This window comes from Girardinichthys multiradiatus, chromosome 1 (genome assembly GCF_021462225.1).
Source record: "Girardinichthys multiradiatus isolate DD_20200921_A chromosome 1, DD_fGirMul_XY1, whole genome shotgun sequence".
NCBI lineage: Eukaryota > Metazoa > Chordata > Actinopteri > Cyprinodontiformes > Goodeidae > Girardinichthys > Girardinichthys multiradiatus.
Genome location: NC_061794.1, coordinates 25,275,697 through 25,303,114, shown reverse-complemented (window position 1 = coordinate 25,303,114; position 27,418 = coordinate 25,275,697). Strand labels below are relative to the sequence as shown.

The 27,418-nt window shown below is 39.3% G+C and overlaps 1 protein-coding gene across 1 annotated transcript; it reads left to right on the top strand.

Annotated features, from left to right (window-relative positions):
- Positions 1-2,406: 2,406 nt before the first annotated feature.
- Positions 2,407-26,992, top strand: lmbr1l (limb development membrane protein 1-like). The gene is made up of 17 exons (XM_047375118.1): positions 2,407-2,613; positions 10,853-10,937; positions 16,515-16,548; positions 16,826-16,965; positions 17,365-17,468; positions 17,723-17,846; positions 17,933-18,001; positions 18,088-18,152; positions 22,133-22,205; positions 22,294-22,380; positions 22,478-22,554; positions 22,645-22,722; positions 22,813-22,886; positions 23,198-23,288; positions 23,379-23,445; positions 24,645-24,806; positions 25,453-26,992. Exons 1-17 carry the CDS (start codon positions 2,551-2,553, stop codon positions 25,536-25,538), a joined length of 1,479 nt encoding a protein of 492 aa, XP_047231074.1. The 5' UTR covers positions 2,407-2,550; the 3' UTR covers positions 25,539-26,992.
- The last annotated feature ends 426 nt before the right edge of the window (positions 26,993-27,418 follow it).

Below are 27,418 nucleotides of genomic sequence, written 5' to 3'. Positions count from 1 at the left end.
CTCAAATATTGTCCCACTTATCATTTTTTTAAAAGCTAATAAATGAGCTAATAATGATGACGCTTGTAAATCCATGCTAGCATCATTACATAATTTAACTCCAACAACAGAAATACTCTTCCTTTTAATCTCTTTTCTAGTTTGCTGTTTAGTAAATTTGCAAACCTGTCGCAAATCATATTTGGATTAATATAATCTTTGCACACCAGCAGGGAGTAAGTTTAATTTTGCTCTATACATTATTTGCATTATTTTGTAGTAGACCAAATCATGAAATTTCATGTTAGAATTCATAAACAGTGGATTACTATGGTCATAATAGCCAGGCTTATTAATAAAACGTATGGCTCATTCGATCCCAGCGTCACCTATTTTTTAGTGTCATATACCCATTAATGTCTTTTCGATTTCCAAACACCATGAATATATATATATTTTTTTATGTTAAGTGATAATCTAAGGTACAAATCAATTTTTAAGATTTTCTAACTCCATTTCAATAGAAGGCAATAGCACCTTTAAAAATTTCCCTGAACAGTACATGTTAATATCTTCTGCAAAAATAATACATTTTAATAAGTTGGTGACATTACAGATATCATTAAATTACAATAGGAAGAGTTTTGGACCAATCACAGATCCCTGGGGTACTCCACATGTGACCCTACTGAATTGTGACACAGTCTGGTTAATTTCCACACATTGCAGTCTATTTTCTAAATTACGCTCTAGCCAAGAATTAGCCACCCCTCTTATCCCATACCTCTCAATTTTTCTCAGTAATACACTGTAGTCTATAGTATCAAATACCTTTTGCAGATCAATATAAATGCCAACAGAGAATTCATCATTTTTAATTACCTTTGATACCTCCTCTATCATCTCCATTACTGCATGGGTTGTAGTTCTATTCTCTCTAAAGCTGTACTGATGTTCAATTAATATTCTATATTTGTGAATAAATAAATCCAATTGTTTAACAAACAATTTCTCTAATAACTGGGGAAGAAGGGAAACTGGTCTATAATTCTCAATACAATGTTTATCTCCATGTTTAAATATTGGTATGACCTTTGCTGTATTCATATTATTTGGAAATATGCCCTTTTGGGAAGACAAATTGTATATGTATGTCAGAGAGGGCATAATTTAACGTCTGATTTCAATCAATTGAAATTATATTAGTCGATGTTTTAGTTTTGAAGTTTTTTACAATCTTAATTACGTCATTTTCATCAATCCTCTGCAGGAACGTAGTATTGTTGTTACTTTTAATTAAATTTTCATTAAACTCTTCAGTTATGTTTTTTAAACCACCCACTGTATCTCCAAAACAATTTAAATATGACATAATTTGAATACTGTTTCTAATAATGTGATTGAGTGCTTTCCAAGTCCTTTGTTTATTTATTATAATACTCCATATTTTGCCTTCTTATAATTAATTCAATAATACTGTATTGACCAAAGGAAAATTAGATGATTTAGAAACTCTACTCATTTACGTGTCTTTGTCTTGAAGACACAGTTGTTAGATTATTGTGTTGTGAAGAGGATGCTCATGGATGTCTGTAATGTTTTTCATTTCACAAAGCTTTCTTTGCAGCACAATCAGCTCTAGAGGCTCCAGAACTGTTCCCACAACTGAAGCAGTCTTCTTTATCAGTTTGTTCATTATCTATTAGTTTTATAATGGAATATAATAATTATAATTATAATATAATGATTATTGTTAGCAAGAACGTCCCAGGTTCAAATCCAGGTCTGGGGTCTTTCTACATGGACTTTGCATGCCCCCCCTCCTGCATGTGTGGGTTCTCTCCAACCACTCTGGGTTCCTCCCCCAGTCCAAAAACAAGACTGTTAGGGTAATTGATCTCTAAAACTGCCCTGAGGTGTGAGTGTGTATGTAGATGGTTGTTTCTAGTGTGTCACTGTGATTGACTGGCGGCCTGTCCACGGTGCACCCCACCCCTCGCTCATTGACTGCTGGAGATAGGCACCAGCTCCCCCGCTACGCTGCAAGGACAAGCGGGTATAGAAAATTCATGGATGGATGGATGGAATTCTGGAGATGCATATTGTTTTCTAAAGGTAACTGTAACAAGAACATATTGGGTCTTCAAAATACCAAATGCAATAAAAATCAAAGTTACTGAGTAGTTTCCCCTAATTATGATGGTGTTAGGATCCAAAAGTCAGTGCTTTAAAGCGCACTTACTAATAAATATGTGCTAATTCTTTGCTATTTAGAAATAATACTAAAAGTTTATACACAGAACAAGTCATAAAAAACCCTTTGAGCTCAGTTGTGATTGACAGCTACCTGGGCCAATCGATTGGCTCCGTTCTCGTGTTAGGCCCCGCCCCCACTAGCCCCTCCCTGCCCGGTTTTGATCAGGGTGGCAGCAGCCGTTTTAAAACTCAGCCCTGCTAACCATCTGAAACATCCGCTGCAGATCTTCGAAGATGCGCCCGGTTCAACGTTTTTAATCAACCCGGCCCCTTCAGCGCCTTCAGGGCCGATGATACCGGCATGTGTTTTAGAGGATGGAAACGGACGAAGTGTCGATTAGAGAGCAACTTTTCCACAACCGCGTCCGGGAGACGATAGTAAGTAAAGTTGGGCTAAAGTGAAGCAACCGTTGGGGTTGATGAGTTAAAGGGGGGGTCGTCACACACAATACAGTATGCTGCCATTTCTCATGCAAAAACTCACGTTGTTTAAATGTTTATGTTTGCCTTTCTCTAAGTTACATTTATTTCACGTGGGATTTATTTATTTTTTGTTACTTTTACCTGCGCTCAGTGTAAATATTACAAGGCAAATGCAGTCATAATAGTACTGTATTACTGTCTGTTTTTATACCGTGTGTATAATTTAATTGAACCGTGCTGCTTGCTCTTGTGTCTGACTCAGCTTTGTTTAAAACCACAGCTCAAGTTGAACTTCAGACTTTGCTGCCTGATCTAATCACTTACAGCAAGGCAGAGAACTTTAACCCGATATAAAAAAAACATTCAGGTCTCCCAGGCAGCTCCTCCTGAAAGTGGAGATGTTGATACACCAGTTTATCTATAAGGATAATGTTGAATTTGCAGTTATGTTCATGTTTGTTCATTTCTTGAAAGCCCAGAAAAGAGTTTCACAGCAAGGGAGGATAAGCAAAACCTATGCGCCTACAGTTCAGACAGATATGTACATGGCCATAATATTAATTAAGAAACAGGTAAACTTTTTGGAGATCATTTCAGCATATAAGGATAGATTAATTAATTGTGTGACAACTGTGTGCTTTATCATGAGCAGATATGCATGATTAATAGCTTAAAAAAAAAAAGAATTTCAACAATGTTGATGATCTCATTATGTTTTCATTACCACGAAGATAAAAATAGTAATGATATTGATGCATAGAGATACATTTTTGTAAAGTCTGAACCTGATGATAATGGTTTCACTCTATCTGGATTTTTGTGTATGAACAGCGTTCAAAATTTCCTGTAGGCTTTCTGGTGTCGGTGATCATTAATTATTTCTATTAGAAGCTGAGGCGACGTCCCACGGTGTGCGAAGAGTTACCGTTAAACAGAGTTCTGTTTATTTAAAACGGAAACAAAATGACTTGGAGTAGACGTTTTAAGCTGTCTTTAGCATCTTAAATTAACAATCCGCATGATTAGCAAGGTTAGCATGACTGTAAACATCCCTTAACTTTGAGGTGTCCAAATGGCGGCCAACATTTCCGAGTCCAGCGTGTTCTGTAACAGACCGAGGCTGACGGTTCAAAAGCATAAAGCAGAGCAACTTTGCTGCGATACATTCAGCCTGTCTGATATTTACTGAGGTCTACTCCATGGTCAATATCTCCATCGCAGATTTAATGAAACATCCCCAAGGAGGGTATAGATCGACGTCCTGTGGTAGACAGCTTTTTTTTTTTTTTTCATACGTCAGAATGCTCGGCACAAAATGACCCAAACTATAAACCAACAAAATCACGAATTGGCTAAATGACCAGCAATCTCCCAAGTCTTGCTGTGTTGTAGCAGTCTGAGGGATCAACTGACATGCCTTTTTCAAAAACTAAAAGATGCTCTTAAAATTTCTTTTAAATCACCCTGACTAAATTTTAAATGCTGTACTAATACTGAAATATTTAACTCTCCACTAACCGCTTCCACACAGAAGACAGTAATTCAGCTTGGCAGAACTTTCTGGCGTTGACCGATCTAAAGATTGAGGGTTTAAACTTCAAACCAGTGTGACAAAATCATCCAGTGCCATATATCAACCGATGTCTCTGTAATTTCTCTCTGCTTTTGCACCAAAGATGCATAATTTATCGAGACGCAGTCATCATCGCAAAATCAAAAAGAGTTTGAACATTTTGGGTTAAACTTAATTGTTAGCCCAATTTTCAACAACAGCGTTGCAATAAAATATTATTCTGAGATGTTGCAGCCCTTTTTTGTATGAATCAATCAGACACTGATCTAAATTGGTCAGTTTTATTGATCATCAGTGCGTCATTAACCAGAGTGATTTAGGGTTTTTCCTTGCTCTATTAAAATGGGTCAAAACTGTAAGCTTCCATGTTTGTCTTTAAACGGATCAATTATTAACTGCATATTACTGGATGCGCTTTGAATGATTTATTTATTTATTTATTTTTTGTAAAAATAAACTATTTCCTCCCTTGATTTATAATTTGAGCTAATTTTGTTACCCGTTTTATAGTAAGGAAGAAACTTTTACCTGCAAAAATCTCAATTATTAGCCCAGACCTCAAACAGAACCTGAAATGGGTACCAGTCAGCAAAAGCCTGATTGGTGTGTGCCTACTCTTCTTGCTTCTACACGTGAAAATCTTATCATGACAAATACACCAAAGGCAAGATACGTTCAGACAAGTTATAGATGTTTGTTAAACTGACTGTCAAAGCACAACTGTCAAACCGTCTCTGTTTTCATTCTGAGGTAAGTTTGGCTCCAGATATTAACATTATGAAGGGATTTGGGATAATTGTCGATAAGATACTAAGAGGTGCTGGAACGTGACATGTGACAAACAGTTCATGTTTGTAGTTTTGTACTCATTTTTAATCCTCTTTGTTCACTGCTTTTCTTTTGCCCTTGTTTGTCAGTGACCCTTTCCCCTCGGGACCTAATGCTATTAGCTCCTGGCGAGCCTTGAGCGTCCAGCTCACCACCTCCTGACGGTGCATCCTCTCATGACGGTCAGCTGCCCCAGCACCTAATAGCATTAATCCAAGACTATGAGTGACAAGCTCATTTTGAGATACTCGGTTGCTATAGTAAAGATATGTCACATTGGTCTAGGTCAGGGATGTCCAAAGTGTGGCCCGGGGGCCATTTGAGTGGACTGATTTTGTGCGGCCCCGATTGCAATTCCAGGAAAACCTCTGTGAAAGGTTAGCTTCCAGACTTTAGATGGACAGAGGTGGGCTGTGAAACCAGCTTGAGGTCTGACAATTCCCAATGATACATTTTCTGTGGAAGTAATACATGCTACAACCTTTAGGTTTGGAGGAAAGGCACAATTTGACCTTCGTTGCAAAGACAAACACATAAGGCAGTAATATTACATGGGCGGATTAGAGCAAGTGGCGAGAGGGTGTTAAAATATGACTTGAAAAAATAATGGAGGCCCCTCTTACCCTTTTGTGAAGCATTTTGTGGTTTGTATTTGGGAAGGGTTCTATATAAATGATTATATTATTTAGAGCTGAAACACTTAATTGGATTAATTAATCAATTATTTAAATGATTGCCAACTAATCTAGCAATCGAATAATCGTTAACTGTAGTATACAGAATCTAAAACATGACATTGTGCAAAAAATAGACATTTTGCATTTAAGAGGAAAAGCCATGGTCTGTAAATATGCTCTATCCAGAACTCCTAAAGTGGCATAGCGATAGCTTCACCTGGTGCAAATCTTGTAAAATATCTCTTATTAAGCACCTTTTTCTGTCCGATTATCAATTGATTAATTGAAAAAAATATTCGACAGATTAATCGATTAGCAAAATAATATTTAGTTGCAGCCCTAATAATATATATTATAATTTACTTAGGAAAGTTTGCTAATTGTATTTGAAAGAATAACACGTTAAATGGCAGCTGTCCAGTGTTTTCAACTGACCAGCATCTTCAGATATGTTTTAAAATGGCCTAGTTAAAGTACCAGTCAGTTTTCCCATACATTTTGTTTCACATTTTAATAAATTTTCTTACTTTTTTTTCTGAAAGTAACAAGCATCTTAAAAATTCAATACTCTAACCAATTAATAACAGCACTGACATATTAAATTCACGTATACCTATATAGTTATTTATGTAGATGGTTGATGAAGCTGCTTCCTTTTTATTCAGAAAATTGGCAAATTAGCATGGTAGTTCTACTGTACCATTAGTAGCTGCTAAAATATTTCTCTAAATGATTTTGCCCCTTTTGAAATAATTCTACCACAGCTCTGATGGTTCCATCCTGTTGAAAATAATATTACAACCCAATAAGCTGCCTATAATTTATGCTGCATACCAGTGTTCAGGTTAAAATAAAAGGAACAATCCTTGAGAAAATGATGTTGCTGCCAAACATCTGTCTTCACTGTCATTGTAAATCATCAGGTCTAACAACATCTGGCAAATTTATGCATAACTGACATGGGAAAAAAACCCAGCCTGTATAGCTAGGATGTAAACCGTAGAGTGCACGTAGCCGGCACCCTGAACCTAGATGGGGGGGGGGGTAAAGTAACAATATAGCAGAATGATTTGGAGTAGACATTTTAAAATGTCTTCTTCAATGTATATTGGTTATTAGCACTGTTAGCATTACTAACTAAACATCAATCTGTACGTATTCCTCGAGAATCCAGATCCTTACCTGAACTCTTAGATTTCTGGAAGCAAAATTTCCAACAAGAACCCTATTCCTAACAGACAGAGGTTTTGAAGCTCAGAAGAATAATCGAAGCAGCATTGCTGTAATATGTTCAGCTTCCCTGCCATCTACCAAAGTCTGTTCCACTTCAAGAGGCGAAACGATCACCACCCACCAAAGTCTAGCGCCGTCATGTAGCATCTACCTTCCCACGTTGGAAAAACCGTTTCCTTTTGTATTGCTTCTTGCAGCTTTTAGTCTTCGCCGGCCTGACCTCATTTTTAAACACCTCACTGATACTAGAAAACAAAATCCAACTGTAATTCTTTTTACCACATAAGCAAGTTCCCCGCGGAAAGGTGTTGTCAGAGTGACATGATACACCTAGCTATGGTGCATTTGATTATCGGAAAAAGATCAGACTTTTAGTTTCCAGCTGGCAGGTCACTTGTTGGTGCCAGTCAAGCTGAAATTTGTCCTACTCTGATCACCAGCCAGTGTCTCTTTGCATCTCTACTTGAAATGTAAAAGTAAACTTGTTATAAAAGTGAACTTTTATAACATGTGATTTGTCATTGTTAAAACAGGGTTTAATCACCTCCTGGATATTGACGAATATCTATGTGTAAAAGAAGCGTGCTGAGGGCTACCAGGCAGCCCCGTCTGTGATGTGCATCATTACAGAGGTTCACTTAACAGTGTTTTTTTCATGTGAGGTTCGACAATTTCCAAGTCTGATCCTAAAAGATCCCAAAAGTATTTTTTCATAAACAAATAGTTTTATTACTTATGACAGCAAAAGAAGTCGATGCTCTTGTACTGCTATTCATGCTGGAGAGGTCATGTTCTGCTGGAAAGCCCAGCTGCAGGTGCAGTGGAGAGCCACGTTAATTCGTCCCACCTGTATAGACAGTTGCATGAAGCAGTGCTTCATAAAGGCACCTGCTGTAGACTAGTAAGGAAATGTGAAAGTCAGGGGAGATAAAATAATAATGTGATCACTAGCTGTGCTGCTACATTTCTCCTGTCAGTTTCAAGGTGAATTGAACAACCGATGGACTAACCTTCACCTTCACAGATCTGGGTAACTTCAGACTGGTGCTTCTTAGATTGGGATGTTTTTAATCTCTTACATGTTTTATTTTTCCATTCAGACTAGAAAGGATCCATAAACTGAAAGTTAGAAGTGATTGCGGAACTCATTTAGAGACTTTTAATATTTCATATTTACTGAACACCTTTTGTCCTTTAATGGCATTGGAATGACACGTTGTACTTTAGAACTGTGTTGTTTTGTTAACCACCTCCCATCATGCTTTGCTAGAATGTATTTAAGGACCAGATGAGGCGTATTTGGTTAGATTTTCTCCTAAGAAATTTCAATATTTTTCTTCTTTTCACATGTATTTGAACAAAGATGTACAAGTGCCTCTGTAACATTGACTATGACTTTGCATACAACCCAGATGTGCCCCCAACACACAAACACACATACTGAAAACCTTAAAACTCTTCGGAGCCACTTGTGTCTCTTTACACCATAGAAAGACGCGTGTTCTCAACAACACGAGCTAAAAGCGTCTACCTCTCATCTTATTTCTGGCCCAATACCCATCCTTTGTTTCCTGCTTTTCCTTTTGTTAGATTAGCCTTTTGCCAAATTAGGCTGCATTATACAACAATTTGCAGACTGAGCAGATTAGTTGTATAGGGTGCTTTGTTGCTGTAATGCAGTTTGTATGCTGCCACAGATTTGTCCTGCTTAGGAGGAGAAATTCCAAATATTTCATAAAAGAAGAACCTTCAGGTTTCATTACTGGAAACTAAATTCAGTTTGCTTTATTTTAAACATACAAACGAAACCTGTGGAGCTCTGCTAAAAGCCTTTCAGTTCTCAAAGGACGTTGAAGTTGAAGCAGATTTAATGTTTTGGGATTTGTTGAGATACTCTCAGACAGAGGTAGGGAGACCAGAAAAGGCAGATCATGTGTCCCTGCTTGAGAAATGGCAGTTTTTTTACAAAACGTTTTATGTACTATATTGTACCACTGTTATTGTGCGCTGTCATCATAGCAATTCAATAGATTTTGATATCTGGGTGTGGCGAAAAAACTGTCTACTGAAGTTCAAAAGAAGCATCAGAATAAAGCAGAAACTGGATTTTAGTGAGTTTTAACATGGCCTGATTGTTGGTGCCGGTTTTGTGAGTATTTCACAAACTGCTGATCTACTGTTGGGTTTGTCACAGGTTTACGGAGAATGGTGTGAAAAAGAGAAAAAATCCAGTGAGATGATGGTTGTGGGGACAGAAATGCCTTGTTGATGCCAGAGGAGAATGGGAAGACTGGTTTCAGACGATAGATGGTCAACAGTGGCTCAAATAACGTTTTGTTACAACCAGGGTATACGGAATATGGTCTCTGACTGACGTCAGAAGCTTCAAGGAGATGAGCTACAGCAGCAGAAGACTACAGCGGGGGAGCCCTCCTGTCAGCTGGGAACAGGAAGCAAAAACTTCAATTCACACAAGCTCACAAAAAGTTTCTTTGTAATTTTGTGGGCTGTTGGTGTGACTGTTTTCAGTAGAATAAGCGATCTCAGTGTTTTTTTCTGTACTCCAGTCGCCTCCACATTTACATATGTTATGAATTGTGACATTCCCATCAAAGATGTGCAGCTGATAATTATTTGTAACAAATGCATGAAGCATTCATGTTGATACGGATCGCAACTTGTGAAGAAATTTCCAACACTTCGTTGGATCTTTCAAAGCAAGTTAAGGAAGTTCTGGAGGCAAAAAGCAGTCCAGCCCCATGATGGCAATTTGCACCTTTTTAATAAGGTTACTGGTGAGTGTGTATCATAATCTTAGCATACAGAGTACCAATCTATTAGAACCGTCATGTCGGCTTTATTGTTTTAGATTTATTTAGAAGAACCTTATCTTACCCAGGAGAGCTTCGTCTTTGTTTGTTGCTGCTGTTACCAGAAAGACCAACATGTAGAACCTGCTCTGCGTGTTGGGCGCCAGTTCTGAAATCTTTTCCTGATGTTGCCACAATATTTCCTCTTTCAATTTGTCCAGCATGCGCGTACATACAGTAGATTAGACTGATGGTTCTCAAAGCTGGGGTCAGAAAAAAAAAGAAAAAAAAAAGTGGTCTAAACATCTCCAGAAATCAAACCAAAAAACAGAAATCAATGTAGTAAAAGCATATTTTTGGTATATATATTACAAATGCAATAGAGAAAAACAACATAACAGCTGTAGATGGACTTATTAATTATACTTGTTTGGTCAGTTGATAGTTAGGGATCAAACGCCTCTTCTAAGCTTTGGTTTGTAACTTTAAAAGCTAAAAGGTTTTGGGAATTCCTACTAATATGGATATAAAAACTAACGGATCTGTTTCTTGGAATTTGTAGTTAACTGAAACAATATGAGAGGTTCAGAAGACCCTGGTGTTTAACATGTTTAGAGCTTTGTCAGACAACAGATAGCTGGTTTAACCTAAATTTGAATTAATGTAACGTCAGCTGATGACCTTTACCGTCTCCATGGGGGCGGGGCGCAGTGTTCCTCCCTGGTTTTAAACCATCTGTCCCTCACTCCCACTAATCCGTCTAAGTAAAGGGGAACTATCTCTTTTGGACACTGGAACCTCATTCCCTTTGTTTGAGTGAAGGAGGACTCCATCTGTCTGAATATCATAGACAAACCAGTTTGTGTTTCCAGCTTTTATGGCCTTGTATCTTGTTCTCCCCCCCCCCCCCCTCCAAAGTCTTGTGCTTTTAAATCTGCTTTAAGGTCTGGGCCAATCTAGATATGTTAAAACCAGGTAAATTTGTTCAACAGCATCAGTTTTGACAAATTATTGACGGAGGTACATTTTCTGTCTTCATCTCTACTTCCTTTTGTCCCTCCCCCTCCGTGCAGATCTGTGTCCTCCTGTTTACGTGCCTTTACATGGTGTGCTACCTCGTCCTCACACACTTCAAAAAGACTGCAGAGTTTGTCACAGGTGAGTTGGAAAGCTTCTTGATGTAAACGTGTATTTTAGGGGTGCTCTGTGAGAAAGCTTTCAATCAAAGGGTCACTGAGAAGTGCCTTAAGGAAAACTAACGATGTTGACAAGCATACTGATTACATTGCTGTTTTGGAATTTCTTTTCCATGACGGTGTTGGCTGCACGTTTCAGGCTCACGTAAATCCTACTGAGAAACTCGATGTTAAGTTAGAGAAAGGAGTCAATTTTCTTTTTCCTGTTCTAAGTTTGTGTTTATTTACAGTTTTGGTCATTTGCTTTTCCTTCCTTTGCATGCTTGCACAGTTAAAGTTTGCCCAATTGATGGAAGCATGATGGAACAGACTCTAGACTTTGATTTGAAAAGCCTGGAGATAAAGGGGAGATGTTGCTCAATGTGCAGCAAGCTCCTCAAAAGGCAGAGAAGTGTTGAAAAATGCTACAAGATAAACGACAAAGTTGGAACGTAGCCTCTTGTAAAAATGTTCTGACGGGCACATATGTAGGAAATCTGTCTTTTGGTCAGGACATTGAGACTTAGGCACAGCTATTGTGCGCTCAGACACATTGGAAGTTCTCCTGTGTGACTGGGCTGTATCCAATAAAATGTAAGTCAATTGGAAGCAGATGTGGATTTTTCAATGCACCACTGAGGCGGGGCTGCAGCCTAATAGATTCTTTTCTGTGTGCACGTTATTATGCACATGCTTTGTTTTAGCCTACTTCTGCACCAACAAGAGCACAGTTGTGCCCTGCAGCTATATGACAGTTGTGCAATTGCACTGTGAGGAGATGTTTGTGACATTCAGAACAGGTTCTTGCTCCTTAGACTTTACATTGCATTGTAATAGCTGTGACAGCATTGCCGAATAAGACATATTATCACTTACCAATAGTACTTCCATCCATTTTAGGTGCATAATACGGTGAAAAGCAGTTGTTTTTTTGCTCTTCTTGCTTTTTACGGTTGTAGCCAAAGGTTAAGGCTGACAGAAGTTAGTTCTTTGCAAACTTTATAGCTTCTGTGTTATAAGGTCTATTTCCCAGATGTTTCTATGGTATTCTGAAGTTCATTAATTGACATTTAAATTTTAAAGGCTTTATTTGAACTTTATCAGATATACTTTGTTTGTATCAGGGCACTTTGCCCCGAGGAGCGCCTTAATTTTGCTCTATAGGACTGAGGTCTGGTTATGTTGGATGCAATTGAAGTACAGGTCCTTCTCAAAATATTAGCATATTGTGATAAAGTTCATTATTTTCCATAATGTCATGATGAAAATTTAACATTCATATATTTTAGATTCATTGCACACTAACTGAAATATTTCAGGTCTTTTATTGTCTTAATACGGATGATTGTGGCATACAGCTCATGAAAACCCAAAATTTCTATCTCACAAAATTAGCATATTTTATCCGACCAAAAAAAAAAAAGTGTTTTTAATACAAAAAACGTCAACCTTCAAATAATCATGTACAGTTATGCACTCAATACTTGGTCGGGAATCCTTTTGCAGAAATGACTGCTTCAATGCGGCGTGGCATGGAGGCAATCAGCCTGTGGCACTGCTGAGGTCTTATGGAGGCCCAGGATGCTTCGATAGCGGCCTTTAGCTCATCCAGAGTGTTGGGTCTTGAGTCTCTCAACGTTCTCTTCACAATATCCCACAGATTCTCTATGGGGTTCAGGTCAGGAGAGTTGGCAGGCCAATTGAGCACAGTGATACCATGGTCAGTAAACCATTTACCAGTGGTTTTGGCACTGTGAGCAGGTGCCAGGTCGTGCTGAAAAATGAAATCTTCATCTCCATAAAGCTTTTCAGCAGATGGAAGCATGAAGTGCTCCAAAATCTCCTGATAGCTAGCTGCATTGACCCTGCCCTTGATAAAACACAGTGGACCAACACCAGCAACTGACACGGCACCCCAGACCATCACTGACTGTGGGTACTTGACACTGGACTTCTGGCATTTTGGCATTTCCTTCTCCCCAGTCTTCCTCCAGACTCTGGCACCTTGATTTGCGAATGACATGCAGATTTTGCTTTCATCCGAAAAAAGTACTTTGGACCACTGAGCAACAGTCCAGTGCTGCTTCTCTGTAGCCCAGGTCAGGCGCTTCTGCCGCTGTTTCTGGTTCAAAAGTGGCTTGACCTGGGGAATGCGGCACCTGTAGCCCGTTTCCTGCACACTCCTGTGCACGGTGGCTCTGGATGTTTCTACTCCAGACTCAGTCCACTGCTTCCGCTGGTCCCCCAAGGTCTGGAATCGGCCCTTCTCCACAATCTTCCTCAGGGTCCGGTCACCTCTTCTCGTTGTGCAGAGTTTTCTGCCACACTTTTTCCTTCCCACAGACTTCCCACTGAGGTGCCTTGATACAGCACTCTGGGAACAGCCTATTTGTTCAGAAATTTCTTTGTGTCTTACCCTCTTGCTTGAGGGTGTCAATAGTGGCCTTCTGGACAGCAGTCAGGTCGGCAGTCTTACCCATGATTGGGGTTTTGAGTGATGAACCAGGCTGGGAGTTTTAAAGGCCTCAGGAATCTTTTGCAGGTGTTTAGAGTTAACTCATTGATTCAGATGATTAGGTTCATAGCTCGTTTAGAGGCCCTTTTAATAATATGCTAATTTTGTGAGATAGGAATTTTGGGTTTTCATGAGCTGTGTGCCACAATCATCCGTATGAAGACAATAAAAGACCTGAAATATTTCAGTTAGTGTGCAATGAATCTAAAATATATGAATGTTAAATTTTCATCATGACATTATGGAAAATAATAAACTTTATCACAATATGCTAATATTTTGAGAAGGACCTGTACAGTGAACTTCTTGTCATGTTCAAGAAATCATTTTGAGATGATTTGAGCCAAGAAAATGTCCCCCACAGCTGATCATCGATTACTGATCAGATTTTGGTCGATACAGATTAAACATTTTTTTTTATTTTTTATGACTGACTGTCAATGTCAGATGTTATAAGGTCACAATACACCATCACTGTTCCAATCTTACTTTATTTAAAAACATTGAACAACACCCGTGAAACAATAAAAACTTGTTTTAACTTCACATGAGGTGTTGCTCTCAAATATAAATGAAAAGTTTGGAGCATTGCAGTTCCTTTAGTCTTTTATTTTTTTCACATTGTGGTGCAAACTTAACTTGCACAGCATTTTATACAAGTAGATAAGATCGGTTCATTCAATAAATTTGGTTTCACATGTAAGAATCAGCTAATCGCCGATCATTCGCTGCACCCCTATACAAGACAGGATGGTTTCATTCTGTTCACATGAAATTCTGACCCTACCATCTGAATGTTGCAGCAGAAATCGAGACGCGTCAGACAGGGCTGCCTTTTTCCCATCTGTTAGTGTCCAAATTCAGAGAGGCTGTTTGTCAGAATTAGTTCCCTGTTCTTGGCTGACAGGAGTGGCATCAAGTGTATCCTTCTGCTGCTGGGGCTCATTTGCTTCAGTGTTCAACATGGTGTGCGTTCCAGAGATGGAGTTCTGCATACCTTGGCAGTAAAAAGTGTTTTTTTTTTTACTACCACTACTGTTGCCTTTTTTTGTCATCTCAAACCGTTCTGCCCATTCTTGTCTGCATTATTCTCCACATGCCTACCGCTAACTGGATATTTCCAGTTCTTGCGGCCCATTCTCTGTAAACCCAGGAGATGGGTGTGTTTCTGAAATTCTAAGACCATCCCATCTATCACCAACTTTCAAAGTCACTTAAATCCCTTTTTTTCCCCAACTATGATGCTCAGTTCGAACTTCTACATGCCTACATGCTGTTTTGTGATTGGTCAGTCAGTCAGTCATTTTCTACCGCTTATTCCATAGTGGGTCGCGGGGGAGCTGGTGCCTATCTCCAGCAGTCTATGGGCGAGTGGCAGGGTACACCCTGGACAGGTCGCCAGTCCATCGCAGGGCAACAGATAAACAACCATGCACACACTCATTCATACACCTAAGGTCAATTTAGAGTGACCAATTAACCTACCAGGCATGTCTTTGGACTGTGGGAGGAACCTGGAGTACCCGGTGAGAACCCATGCATGCACGGGGAGAACATGCAAACTCCATGCAGAAAGACCCCCGGTCGGGAATCAAACCTAAGACCTTCTTGCTGCAAGACAACAGTGCTACCAACTGCGCCACCGTGCAGCCGTTTTGTGATTGGTGAACTGGCTATTTGTTTTAACGAGCAGGTGTACCTACAAATGAAGCTGATGAGTGTACATATAGTTTATGCAAAGAGTCTAACTGGGATTATAACTGGGATTAAGATCGGCGAAGCTTTCTGAAACGTCGGTGTTATAATCCCTGAGCCACTTGGTAATTGCTTTCATTTTTCAGTTTTTGAATTGATCCTGGATGTTAGGTAAAGTGGCTCCTAGAGGTTGTTTTGACCCCTGTTTATTCATGGCCGTCTTTTTAGGTAAAGTGAACCTTTTGAACAAGTGACACAGCCAGTCTCGGGATGCTTCACTGTCAGGATGACGCAGTACTCATGGCAGCATTCACCTTTATTAACTTTGGACCTTTCTTTTTCCAGATGTCCCAAACATCAGTCTAAAGACAGCTTCATGCTGCTTTCAGACTGTTTGCTGCCCTTCTTGACACTCAGACCCCAATCTGAAAATATCAGCCTCATTATGCGAACAGAAACACTCACACCTTCCTGCTGCCATTACAGAGCAAACTGTGCACTGGTGGTAACGTAATGCCTTAGTTGAGTCCTCTTTAGGAGAGTCCAACACTTGCTGGACTTTCTTCAGGACAGTTAAACACATCTCCCTGAAGTTCTTAATGATTCTGTAAATGGTTTATTTGAGTCCAATCTTAGTAGCAGTAATATTCTCGCATGTGAAGCCTTGAGGATGCCAAATGATGATGAGACCACATGTTTTTTTGGAGGTAACCATGACTGAGAAAAGAAAAATGATTTTCAGCACCACTCTGTTTTAATATATGTTGCTCTGTCCTCATTGAATGACGTGAGCTGCGACACAATTATTAAAAATATCATTTTGTGGAACACTGCAAATGTTTTTTGTTTTTGTTTGTTTCTTATTATTTTGCTGTTAAATGCATTCAGTGAGATCACTCTTCATAGCAACCGAGACTTGATCCAAATCGCCACCATAAAAACTGCAGTTCTACGGTTAAAAAGATGAGTTCTCTGTCAGTCTCAAACTATTGTGTGGTTATATATTCTCCCGCAGAGTTTGGTTTTACGGGAGTCTCGGTCCAGAATGAACAGAATGTTCCACACGGGCCTGACCCCTGCTCACGCCCCTCTCTGAGCTCAGGGAGAGGTTTGCTTTCTTCAGCAATTTGTGTGCAGTGCACTCACACGCATGTTTTTTAACTCCTCGTATAAAAACACATCTTCATGAATAAATGTATCGGTTCGAAACTTCTTAAGTTAACACTTCTTGTTTTGTTTCCTTACTTTTTGACTTCTTGTTTAAAAAGTCCGATTAGAGACATGTAGTTTTTGGGTTTTGCAAAACGTAATGTTCAATTTTTATTTTTATTTTTTCTCTCTGTCTTTCAGACGATATCGAAGATGCAACCGTCAATAAAATTGCGTAAGTGCAAACCTTAAATGATTAACTGGTCAACAGTTGCTTTGGCTGCCACTTTGGATGGTTTCACAGATACTAGTGGATAGCACATTTTTAGTGACCAGCGGTATTTCCTTTGATTGCCCTGTTATGTAGTTTTCTGTGTTTATTGGCACTCTGTACTTTGCACCTTCACGCTGGAGGCTTCTATTTGTGTTCAACTTGGTTTTATGGACCCTAATTTTCTAGGCTGCGGCTGAAATACACAAATACACATGTGTTATCTTATTGTTCTTTCCAGACTCTGGTTGTGCACGTTCACCTTGTCTGTCGCAGTGTGTGCTGTGCTGCTTCTCCCCATTTCCATCCTGTCGAATGAGGTGCTGCTCACCTTCCCACACAGCTACTACATGCAGTGGCTCAACGGATCCCTTATCCACGGTATATATTTTTAGTTGTCCATTTCATTGAAAAATAATTACCAAGAACAGTTAAGCATCATGTTACGGCTTCACAGCATGGGTGATAACATCCAAATCAATACTGCACTGGCCTGTGTCCAAGCAGATAATTGGGATGGACAGAGCAGCTTGGACCTTACGTGTGCATAGCTGAGCTGTTATGTAGAGTCAAAGTGTGCTATGTATTTTCTGCTTTTTGATTTGTTGAAATAGCGTTTTAAATGTTGCACATTGTTTTGTCAGTGGCAGTGGACCATATAACCATTCTTAACATGCTGCACTGTTTAACTGTACAATGCCACACAGTGGTTAATGGTGGGTACTGCTATAATGTTTCATTATAATCTTTGTCTCTAATGATCTGTTTCTCACCTGTCAGGGTTGTGGAATCTAGTGTTTTTGTTCTCCAACTTGTCCCTCGTCTTCCTCATGCCTTTTGCATATTTCTTCACCGAGTCTGAGGGATTTGCTGGATCCAGAAAGGTACCAGTTTTGTTTTACTTTCCTTCCTTCCTCCCTTTCTTTTTTTCTATTCTTCCTATCTTCCTTGCTTCCTTTTTTCTATCCTTCCTTCCTTCACTTATGTCCTCCTTTTCTTCCTTCCTGGGAACTTTGGAAAGTTGAATCTGGAAGGCTATGTAATTTCTTCATAGTAAATGTGTAAGAACCACATACAAATATTTTTTTTTAAATGAACTTCATCTAAACTGATCACCAAACGACTTGTTTCTGTGTAGGGAGTAATGGCGCGAGTGTATGAAGCTGTTGTCCTGCTGATCCTGCTAGCTTTCCTTGTGCTGGGTATTGTGTGGGTGGCATCAGCTCTCCTCCATGACAACATTGCCCGAAAGAGCCTCTATGGTGAGTCACTCTCATCATACATTTATACTCTTTTTGGACTGCAATGACAGTGTTGCTAATTGTTATTCTCTCTTTTTAAACTGCAGACCTGTGGGAGTATTACCTGCCATACCTGTACTCGGGGATCTCTCTGTTTGGAGTCATGCTGCTTCTCCGTTAGTATACATTGATCACAAATAGGAGACTTGTAGAAACTGAGTCGTATCACTCTTGTGGATTGATTTGTGTTTTTCCTTTTCAGTGTGCACCCCATTTGGGTTGTCTCGAATGTTCAGTGTTACCGGCAGCCTGCTGGTCAAACCTCGGGTAAATCAAACTTACCTCTCTGCAACCATCAAAATTTACATGACGTACGTAGGTTTTATCTAAGTTTTTACAGACTTGTGCGTTCACAAAGGAGAACAAGGAACATATATAGTAAGATAGCTCTACAGTATGCAACTTTTGTAAAGTCCCACACGTATGCCATCTTCATCCTAAATCGGTGCAGGAACAGAAAAATCTCTTTTTGCTGCATTTGTCGTTTAGATATCTTGGTGTTTAAAGGTGCAGCTGCTCTCTAAAGAATATTTATGCAAGTGCAAAAATTCTGTTTCTCAAAAAATGTAACAAAAGACCAAAAATAAATGTATTTTTTATCATTCTTTTTATCGAGCATTTTGAATATTTAAACCAAACACTGAAGCACAACAAATAATAAAAAAGGGACAGAGCCTTTTTGGCTGTACATACTTTTTATCCAGTTTGTGTTCATGACCTTTTAATCTTCAGACCCTTCAAAACACTCTCTCTTTTCTCAAACAGATGAGACTTACCACTGAGATAGTATCTTGATCTCTCTAGAGTTACATATTCAGAAATCAAAGATTTCCACATTTAAACAAAAGGGGGATTGCTACCAACCCATTCGGAAATTATGGTCTTTCGCGCCAGCATGAAAAGAAATTTGACAGTGTCATTGTGAGCCCTCAGAGGCCCAGGTATGATCCCCAACAGGCACATGAGTGGGCTGAGTAGGAGTGTATGTCCCACCACAGAGCTGATTTCACTGCATACCGCCAACCAAAACACCTGAACGTTGCTGCACTGCCAAAGACATCAATATCTAGTTCCTTTAACCGGGCTGCTTTTTGGGCCATTCATAGAATCTTTGCGAGTGTACTAACTATATATAGAAGAAGATATGTAAATATTATGTAGAATATTGGACTGCTGTTCTTTACACCTATTCCAAACTGATATTCTAGAGGGCAGCAAGATTTCCTCCTATGACTCAAAATCATTATTTTAAGCAAGGCGTTCCAAGTTGAACTCTTTAAGTTTCCAGTTTGTCTTCCTTCAGAGTCTGCAACTCAGAATTAAATCTACGTTTCTGATAATCCAGTAAGGTTTTTTTCTAGGGGTGCACCGATTGATCGGCTGGCCGATTTTCTTTAATTTTTGGAGATCAGTGATCAGCTGAAACTTAGTGTGAAATAGATCTTATCCACCAATCTTATCTACTTGTCTAACCTATTGTCCAAGTTTTGAAACACTAAAGGAACTATAAACTTTTCATTTTTATTTGAGAGCACTGCCTCATGTGCAGTTAAAACAAGTTTGTATTGTTTCACAGGTATTGTTTAATGATTTTGAATAAAATAAGATTGGAACTTTCAAGGTGTATTGTGACCTTATAACACCTAACAGTATCAGTTATAAAAAAACATCGGTATCGGCAGGTCAGGCTTTTTTTGAGATCGGTGATGGGCCAGGCCAGAAAACTGCAATCGGGGCACCACTCTTTTTTTCTACCAGATGTCTCCAGAAATCCACTCTTTGAGTTTACATAATGACTGATCTGGAGGTACTTGTAGAAGTATGTGACTGGTATATTGCATTTAATTCTTATAACTTCAGACAACTTGAATTTACCCTTGTTACAAAGATTATGCTTTCACTTAATACCAGCTTCTTGCCATGATTTAAAATTGAGGCCAGCACCCCCTGCTGTCAAGTCTGGGTTATCTACCAATGTTGTCAAAACATTTAGAGTCTGGGACTTTCCAAACATTTTCTACATGTCTTGATAGCATTAATAATTAATCCTCATTTATCTAATATATTTATTAGACAGAGGGGTTTGCTAATTCTTTTCTAAATCTCAAGCCTTGGTGTAACATCATGTTCAGTTGCCCACACCAAAATAATTCTCGTGTGCATGGACGATGATTCTCAATCCTAGGTAAGCCCCACCTGCCCTGTTTTTTTGGAAGTTGTACAATTTCCATTTTTAAACTTCTGTTCCTGCCCGGATAAAATCTGATGTTATCCTGTTAATGTCTTTAAGATTTTTGGGGTTCAAAAACACAAAAAGCATCGACACTGGACAGGTACTTTTAGCTAGTAGTATCATTTTAGTAAGGTTGATTCTACCAATCGCCAATAAAGGAAACTTCTTCCAACTTATTACTTTTTCTTTTTATCTGATTAATTAAAGGATTATTGTTTGCATATAGCAGTGTACATAGTTCCTGGGAGTCTTCAGTGTTGGAAAGAGGCATTAAAAACTTTCTGTTGCAGTTTGTTAATCTTTTCTCTCAATACTTTATAAAACTCAACATAGTATCCGTCAGCTCAGGGCAATAGCCTGACTCGAGCAATGAAATAGTTGTATCAATTTCTAATAATTTAATGGGGCCTTCTAGCAAGTTAGCCTGGTCTCCTGTCAACTTTGGTATAGTTAAGCTGTTTAGAAACTGTTTAGACAATCTTTTAGTTTACTGGAATCAATCTCAGAACTGCACAATTTCTCAAACATTTGATGTGTAATATTCTTCAGGTTTTTAATCTTTGGTTTTAAGTTTCTTTGGCATCATCATTTATTATTATTATTATTTATTCCTTTCTTTTACAACTTGTATATGCAATTATTATCCCTCTCATATATGCTTTGTAAACATGCCATACAATCCTGGGGTCAGCATCATCTTTGCCGTTGATTTTAGGTAAAAGTCTGTCTATTCTACGAACAATTCAATAAAGATTTTAAGAGTAGTAATCTATGGATGAAATGTAAAGCTTTGTGTCGAGGGGTTTTAATGCCTCCGAATATCTTAACAGGTCAAGATCCGCTAAAGTGTTTTTAAGTGAACTTGCACTTTTAGGCTGACTGCCTAAAAGGAGGGGTAAGGCAGAAATGGTCATTGCTTAAGAAGCTGGCTGTTCAGTGTGCTGTATAAAAGCATGTTAATGGAAAGTTAAGTGGAAGGAAAACATGTAGAAAAGCTGTCTGATGAACAGGGCTAACTTCAGCCTTAAGAGAATTGTGATGCAAAGCCCATTCAAGAGTTTGGGTGAGATTTACAAGGTGTGGACTGTGGCTGGAGTCAGAACTTCTAGAGCTATCACACACAGGTGTTTCCAGGACGTGTGCTACCACTGTCACATTCCTGACACAAGCCACTCCTGACGCAGAGACAACATTAGAAGCATCTTGCCTGGGCTAAGAAGAAAAAGACTTGCTTAATGGTCCAAAGACTTATTGTTCCAAATAATTTAGTTTTTCACATCATTTGGAAATCAAGGTCCCAGATCCTGGAGTAAGAGTGGAGAGGCACAGAATCTAAGTTGCTTGAAATTTCCACAGAGTGAAGTTTCCACAATTAGTAATGTTTTGGGGATCCATGTCGATCTGTGGGTGTTGGTCCACTGGGTTTTATCAAGTCCAGTTGATAAAACGGTGTCAAGTGGAAGACGAGAGACACCATACCTAGCAATGCAGTAATTTATGCAAAAATGGCTCTGAACAAATGCTGCCTATACTGTACAGTATAGCTTCATATTTTATTGAGACATTTCTTTTTTTTTTATTATCTTAAAATAATCTATTATAGGTTTTACGTGATTCTAATTCATTAGCTAGAGGCCATAATGATTCAAATCAACAAAATAAAAGCTTTAACTAAATCTGTGTGCAATATATCTGTATAAAATGAGTTTTTCATTTTTAATTTAATTACTGAAATAATTTATTTCATGATATTCATATTATTGAGATGCATCTGAAAGTAACACACGAGTGGTATAGATTTGAAACATCTCTATAGTTAAGCATGCTGATATCGTCTAGTCAGGATATACTGCTAACTGGACATTTTCCAGCATTTAGTCAAAGAACATTTTTATTTTGTTTTATCTTTCCTTTCTAGTTTTTTTTAATTCTGTTGGGCATCTATTCAGAAGACTTAGAAAATAACCATAACAAGTTCTAATTTCCCTCCCCTTCTGATGCTGTTGTGTTCCAGCTTCTGGAGGATGTAGAAGACACTCTGAGCTGCACCGTGTTTGAAGAAGATTCGCTCTACAGGAAGCTGCATTGTAGGTGTCTTGACTATGCTCGCTCTCCATTGCTTTTTTACGGCTTGACGTTGAGATTATTTTCTGCTTTTTGCATGTGTGATTGGAGGTGGCAGTCCATCATGTTGGGTCACACTGAACATGGAGGCCATGAGAAAAAAGTACCAGGCAGTTCAGAGCAGGCGTGTCGCCCTGGGTAAGACTGAGGAAGCTTCTCTCTGCAGGGTTTCTCCTGCAGCATCCACACGATGCAGTCTTCATAGTTTTTTATTTTCTTTTTGTTTCTCTCAAAGAGATGCGAAGAAAGGCGTCGCCCTGGCAGCGAAACTTGGGCTATCCTTTGGCAATGCTTATGCTTCTTGCATTAACGGTACACACAGAAAAAAACGACATTCGTGATTTCCACATTAACTTCCCATTCACTGACATCCTGTGGTGGGATTGTTGCTTTCGTCTACAGGTGATGTGTGTGCTGATGGTCTGTTTCAATGTGTTGGAGTTGCTGCTGGATGAGACGGCCATGCCCCGGGGAATGGAGGTGAGGGTTCTCTCTGAAGGCACTGGAAGCATTCCTTGCTTTGTTGGAAACAGGACAGTTTACAGTGATTATTGTTATGTTTGTGTTTAGGACCCTCACCTGGGAATGGCCTCCTTCTCCATGTTCGGCTCACTGGGTGCTGCAGTTCAAGTAGTCCTCATCCTGTATCCTTTCAACCCATTTAGTATCTTGCATTCAGTCTTTCACCACAACCAGTGAGCTGTGGTGCGCTCTGCTCTCCCCTGAAGCATTAAGACATCAATCCTGGAAGTTTTTGCTTGATCTCTCTTGCAAATCAACATTTAGAGTAAAAGCAGGCCAAATGGTTGTGGCTGTTTCTGTCAGTGAAACAGATTTTTCAGTTGATACATGTGTGCACATTCACTCTTTAAACAGCACATTATGATGTAACCGCCGGGTTGTTCACTCTCTGTGTTTCTCATCCTGTTACTGTTGTCCTTAAAGTGAATCTCAGCTACCTAATGTTGTCCTCAGTAGTGGGCTTTTACAGTTCTCCTCTCTTCTGTGGCCTCTTGCCTCGTGTGAAAGACACTAACCTCACACAGGTAAACTGCTTCATGTGTTGGAGTTTCAGTGACAAACTGGAGAGGTTTCCTGTTTACTGGTGGTTACCTGTGAATTTCTGCTTCTTTCAGATCATTGCAAACTGTGTTTCACTGCTCATTCTGAGCTCCGCACTGCCAGTGTTTTCACGCACACTTGGTGAGAACTTATACATATATATATATATTATTTATTTTTTATTAAATGCCTTATGTTTGAATGTGTGGTTCATGTTTTGCCCCCCAATGTTTGGGTTGAGTCCCCCTTTGGAGGAACAACTGTTTTCAGGCCCCTCCACCTCAACAAGGAGATAAAAACAAATGGGCTAAATGTAGTTTTAGTAAAAAAGAAAAGAAAAATAACACAGATCAAATCAATGTTGATCAATGCAGTATTTATTTGAATTTAATATTTTTATTTTGTTCTTTTCTATCATGGTGTCTAGAAGAAAAGTGAACAGTGTCTGTCATGTCCTTCTTTACTAATGGAAAGTGGGGAAAAAAAACAGCGACACACCTTTACCCAGACAGGTCCTGTAGCTGAGCCTTTTCATGTAAACAATCAGCTTTTGACCCATAACTATCAAAGACATACGCTTACACAGCACTGCTTGCGATTCGGTGGAAGAGACTGGCCTCGTGGGAATCTGCCTGCACCATCACAGCTTAAACGGTTACAGCAGGACGTCTGGGCTTTGTGTTGTCTCGTCCTGTTACCGTGGAAATGCTGATTTCTGGAATATGTAATGCAGAAGCAAAGTCCGGGTCGCAACATTGACAGATTGTACATTAGTTCTTTTTTCAAACAGATCAAAATAAATAAATATCAGGGATGTTCTACCCTCACTCTTGAGACTCAATGGATGAATGTGTAATGCAGCACAGTAAATACATAAAGGTTTGTCTGAGAGTTAAGTGGCTGCTAAACTATGCTTTCTTGGCTTCCTGCATGCTCTCAGGTTTTTTGGTCCCTGGAAGGCAGCAGACTTTAATGTAGTTGTCTTTTATTGCAAATGGTGACCGCTATTTTGATTTCGTTGAGCCGCTTCTGGGAGCCTTACATCAGCAGTGCTCGGTGTAGTCGTCTCTCATTATAAGTTCTGTTTGGAGTGCTTTTAATATTACAGAAAAACATTGAAAGACAACCAATCCAGCGCACATCTACAGCTGAGCCAAAGGGTTAAATGCCAGAATAATGGGAGAGATACTTGGCAATTCTTTTAGGAAACTGCATAATCATCAATTTACTTGCAGTTTTAATAATGATCACAAGAGGCCACGTGTATTTCAGGAATCCTCACACTGCAATCAAGCCACTTTTGCTTAGCATTTTATTTGACCTCTGCTCCTTTCCTACAGGGATCACCCGCTTTGATTTGCTGGGAGACTTTGGCCGATATAATTGGCTGGGGAACTTCTACATTGTGTTTCTGTACAACATGCTGTTTGCTGGTCTCACCTCTGCCTCCCTTACGAAGACGGTCACCTGGGCGGTACGCAGAGAGCTCATCCGTGCCTTTGGTTAGTCTCTTTATGGTCACTGCATTGCGAAAGTATTTACAGGACTTGAACTATTTCACATTCTGTCACATTAAAACTTTGTATTTTATTGTGGTAATTCAAAAATTACTAATGTTTCACGATTAAAAGTCTGAAAAATGTAGTGTATGTTTGTACTCAGGACCACCTGAGTCAATACTTTGTCGAACCACCTTCTGTACTCTACTCCACTTGCTGCACTTTTAATAGCAACACCATGAGCTCCCCACCTTTGGCCCCATTTCCTGACGGGCTGTGCTCTCTTCCTCAGATAGAAAGAATACAATTCTTTCAGGAAATTGTAAAGGGACAAGAGGAGAGTCGGGTCCATTGGGGACCTTCAGGCACACCGCCCTAGACCCCTAGCATTATACACACCCTCGAAATCTCCACCCAACACAAACAAGCACTCAGAGCATGGCCACGTCAAATGCACACACACAGACACGCAATCCCCTTCCTCACAGGGAAGATAGCATCTCGGCAGCACAGCAGTCCTGCTGTAGTTTTCCATTACCTCCCAAATTACTTTTGTTCTGAGATGAATAGATTATAATTTTCCTCAGTTTTGCAACTTTAGGGTTGCTTTAATGTGCATAGTGATTTTTATTTCTTTCCTTTCTTGCAGGACTCGACAGGTTGCCTTTAACCGTGTCACGGTCTACCATTCCAGTTAAACTCCTCCTGGCCAGTGGGCTGTCTAAAATCCAGTGACTTTTTTTTTTTTTGTGTGTGTAATCCTCTGCACTGGCAACTCTAACCTTTTTAAAGGCCGAACTACTTTGAATTGAATATGCAGCCAGCTACTCAGGCCTCCTCCTGGCTGTTAGACCGTTCCTGCATTAAAATGATGGATGAAGACAGACCTCCACTGTGTATTCAGTGGGAGCACAGCATATTGGTGTTTCATGAACACTTCATCTGGATCCAGAACTGTGCTGCTATGTGACTTTAACTAGAACATTCAGCCAAGTCATTGTGGGCAAGACCAGACAAGGGAGAAAAAAGGAATGAAGCCATATTGAGAGTCCTGCCTTCCTGAACAATATAAGTCAGCAGTATTATTGTAAAACTTTACATTAAAGCTGTATCGTCAATACCTCTTCCTAAAGGAGGGTCACTTCATTCTCCGGTGAATTCCTTGCAAGTTGCACAACTATTGTAAGATTGGGAAACTTCTGCTTCCATGTGTTTGTGGGTCCAGCTTTTTAACAGGGTTTTACTGTAAATAAGTGGAAGTTGTTTTGTAGAAGGAAAAGAGACGCAGAAACTTTGCTGTATGTCAATCCAGAGGTTACACAGGGAATTTTTAATAGTTTGCCTCTTTTCCAGGCAAACATTTCCAGGAGAATTTTGTGAGAGACTTTTAGATGGCAGTAAGCCTGCTGTGTGTGACGAGCTGTACCTTTTTGGAGAAAAAAAAATATTTGTCTTAACCTTGTACCTTTTTTTTTTTTTTTTTAAAGCAAGCATTCCTCGTGAGGAACTGCTGGCTTGACCAATCAAACTGTGAATCATTAAGAATCTGTGTGGGGTTGTGCAATATTTTATGCATAAAGGCACACGTTGGAACTCTTCCAAGTCATTTTAGAACCTGCTTTACCTGTTTTATTTATCTTATTTGTTTATCCTTGATTTTTTTTGTTTTGTTGAATCCTTTTTTCTTTTCTTTTTTCAAATCAAAAAACCTAATTTGACCCTGAGGGCTTTCAGTGTTTCTTATCCTTAATATCAGCATTACGCCAGCATCTGTTGTGTGGATAATGATCCTGTGTCACTGCTTTTTCTCCTGCATCAGCAGCTTGTTTGCTGTTGGTTTGACCAGCAGGTGGCGCTGCATCTCAAACTCAACAACCCTGTTTATTTTGTTGGTTGTAATCTACATGTCATGTACATGAGCTACCAAGTTTACCCACTGATGTTCAGAGAATGTTCTTTCTTGCTTTTGAAACAGGAAGTGTGTATTATTTTCTATTTATGGGTATTTGGGTTTCATACTTTACACTTTAATCATTACTCTGTTAGGTATCAGTAAATATTTAAAGTAATACTGCAAGTAAAAAAAAAATCTGTTTAAAAACTTGTTTCACATTTCCTCTACTTGTTTTTTAAGTGTCATGTTTTACAGTTTTATGAGCATAAAGCAATAAAAATGTTTGACTTTTTAACTTTTTGTGTCCTTTTGGGAACACGTCATGATACCTTTTTATTTTTTATCAAGTCTTTGATGCTGTTACATTTTGTGAAGTATATCAATGCTGTGAGCAATCTGCTGTGGCTCGTACTGTGGGTGTGTGTCCTCCACTCTTTTGTTGCACTTCTTTAATCAGCAGCAGAAGAAAGCTGTATTTTGGCCCGTCTGTCAGCGATGTCCACCCACGACGCCACTGTGGCCGTGGCCCACGCTTTCCCTGCTCTGATGCAAGCGCCAGATAAAAACCCTGCAAATCAAGAGAGGGGACATTCACTCACATTAACTCCTCGTCATCCTCCTCCACTTTTCGTCTTTCCTCTTCCTCGCCTTTTGTTCATTTCCTGTCTTTTCTGCTTGAAGTCTGTTCAAGCAAACTCCAGGTCTGATTAATTTCTCCCTC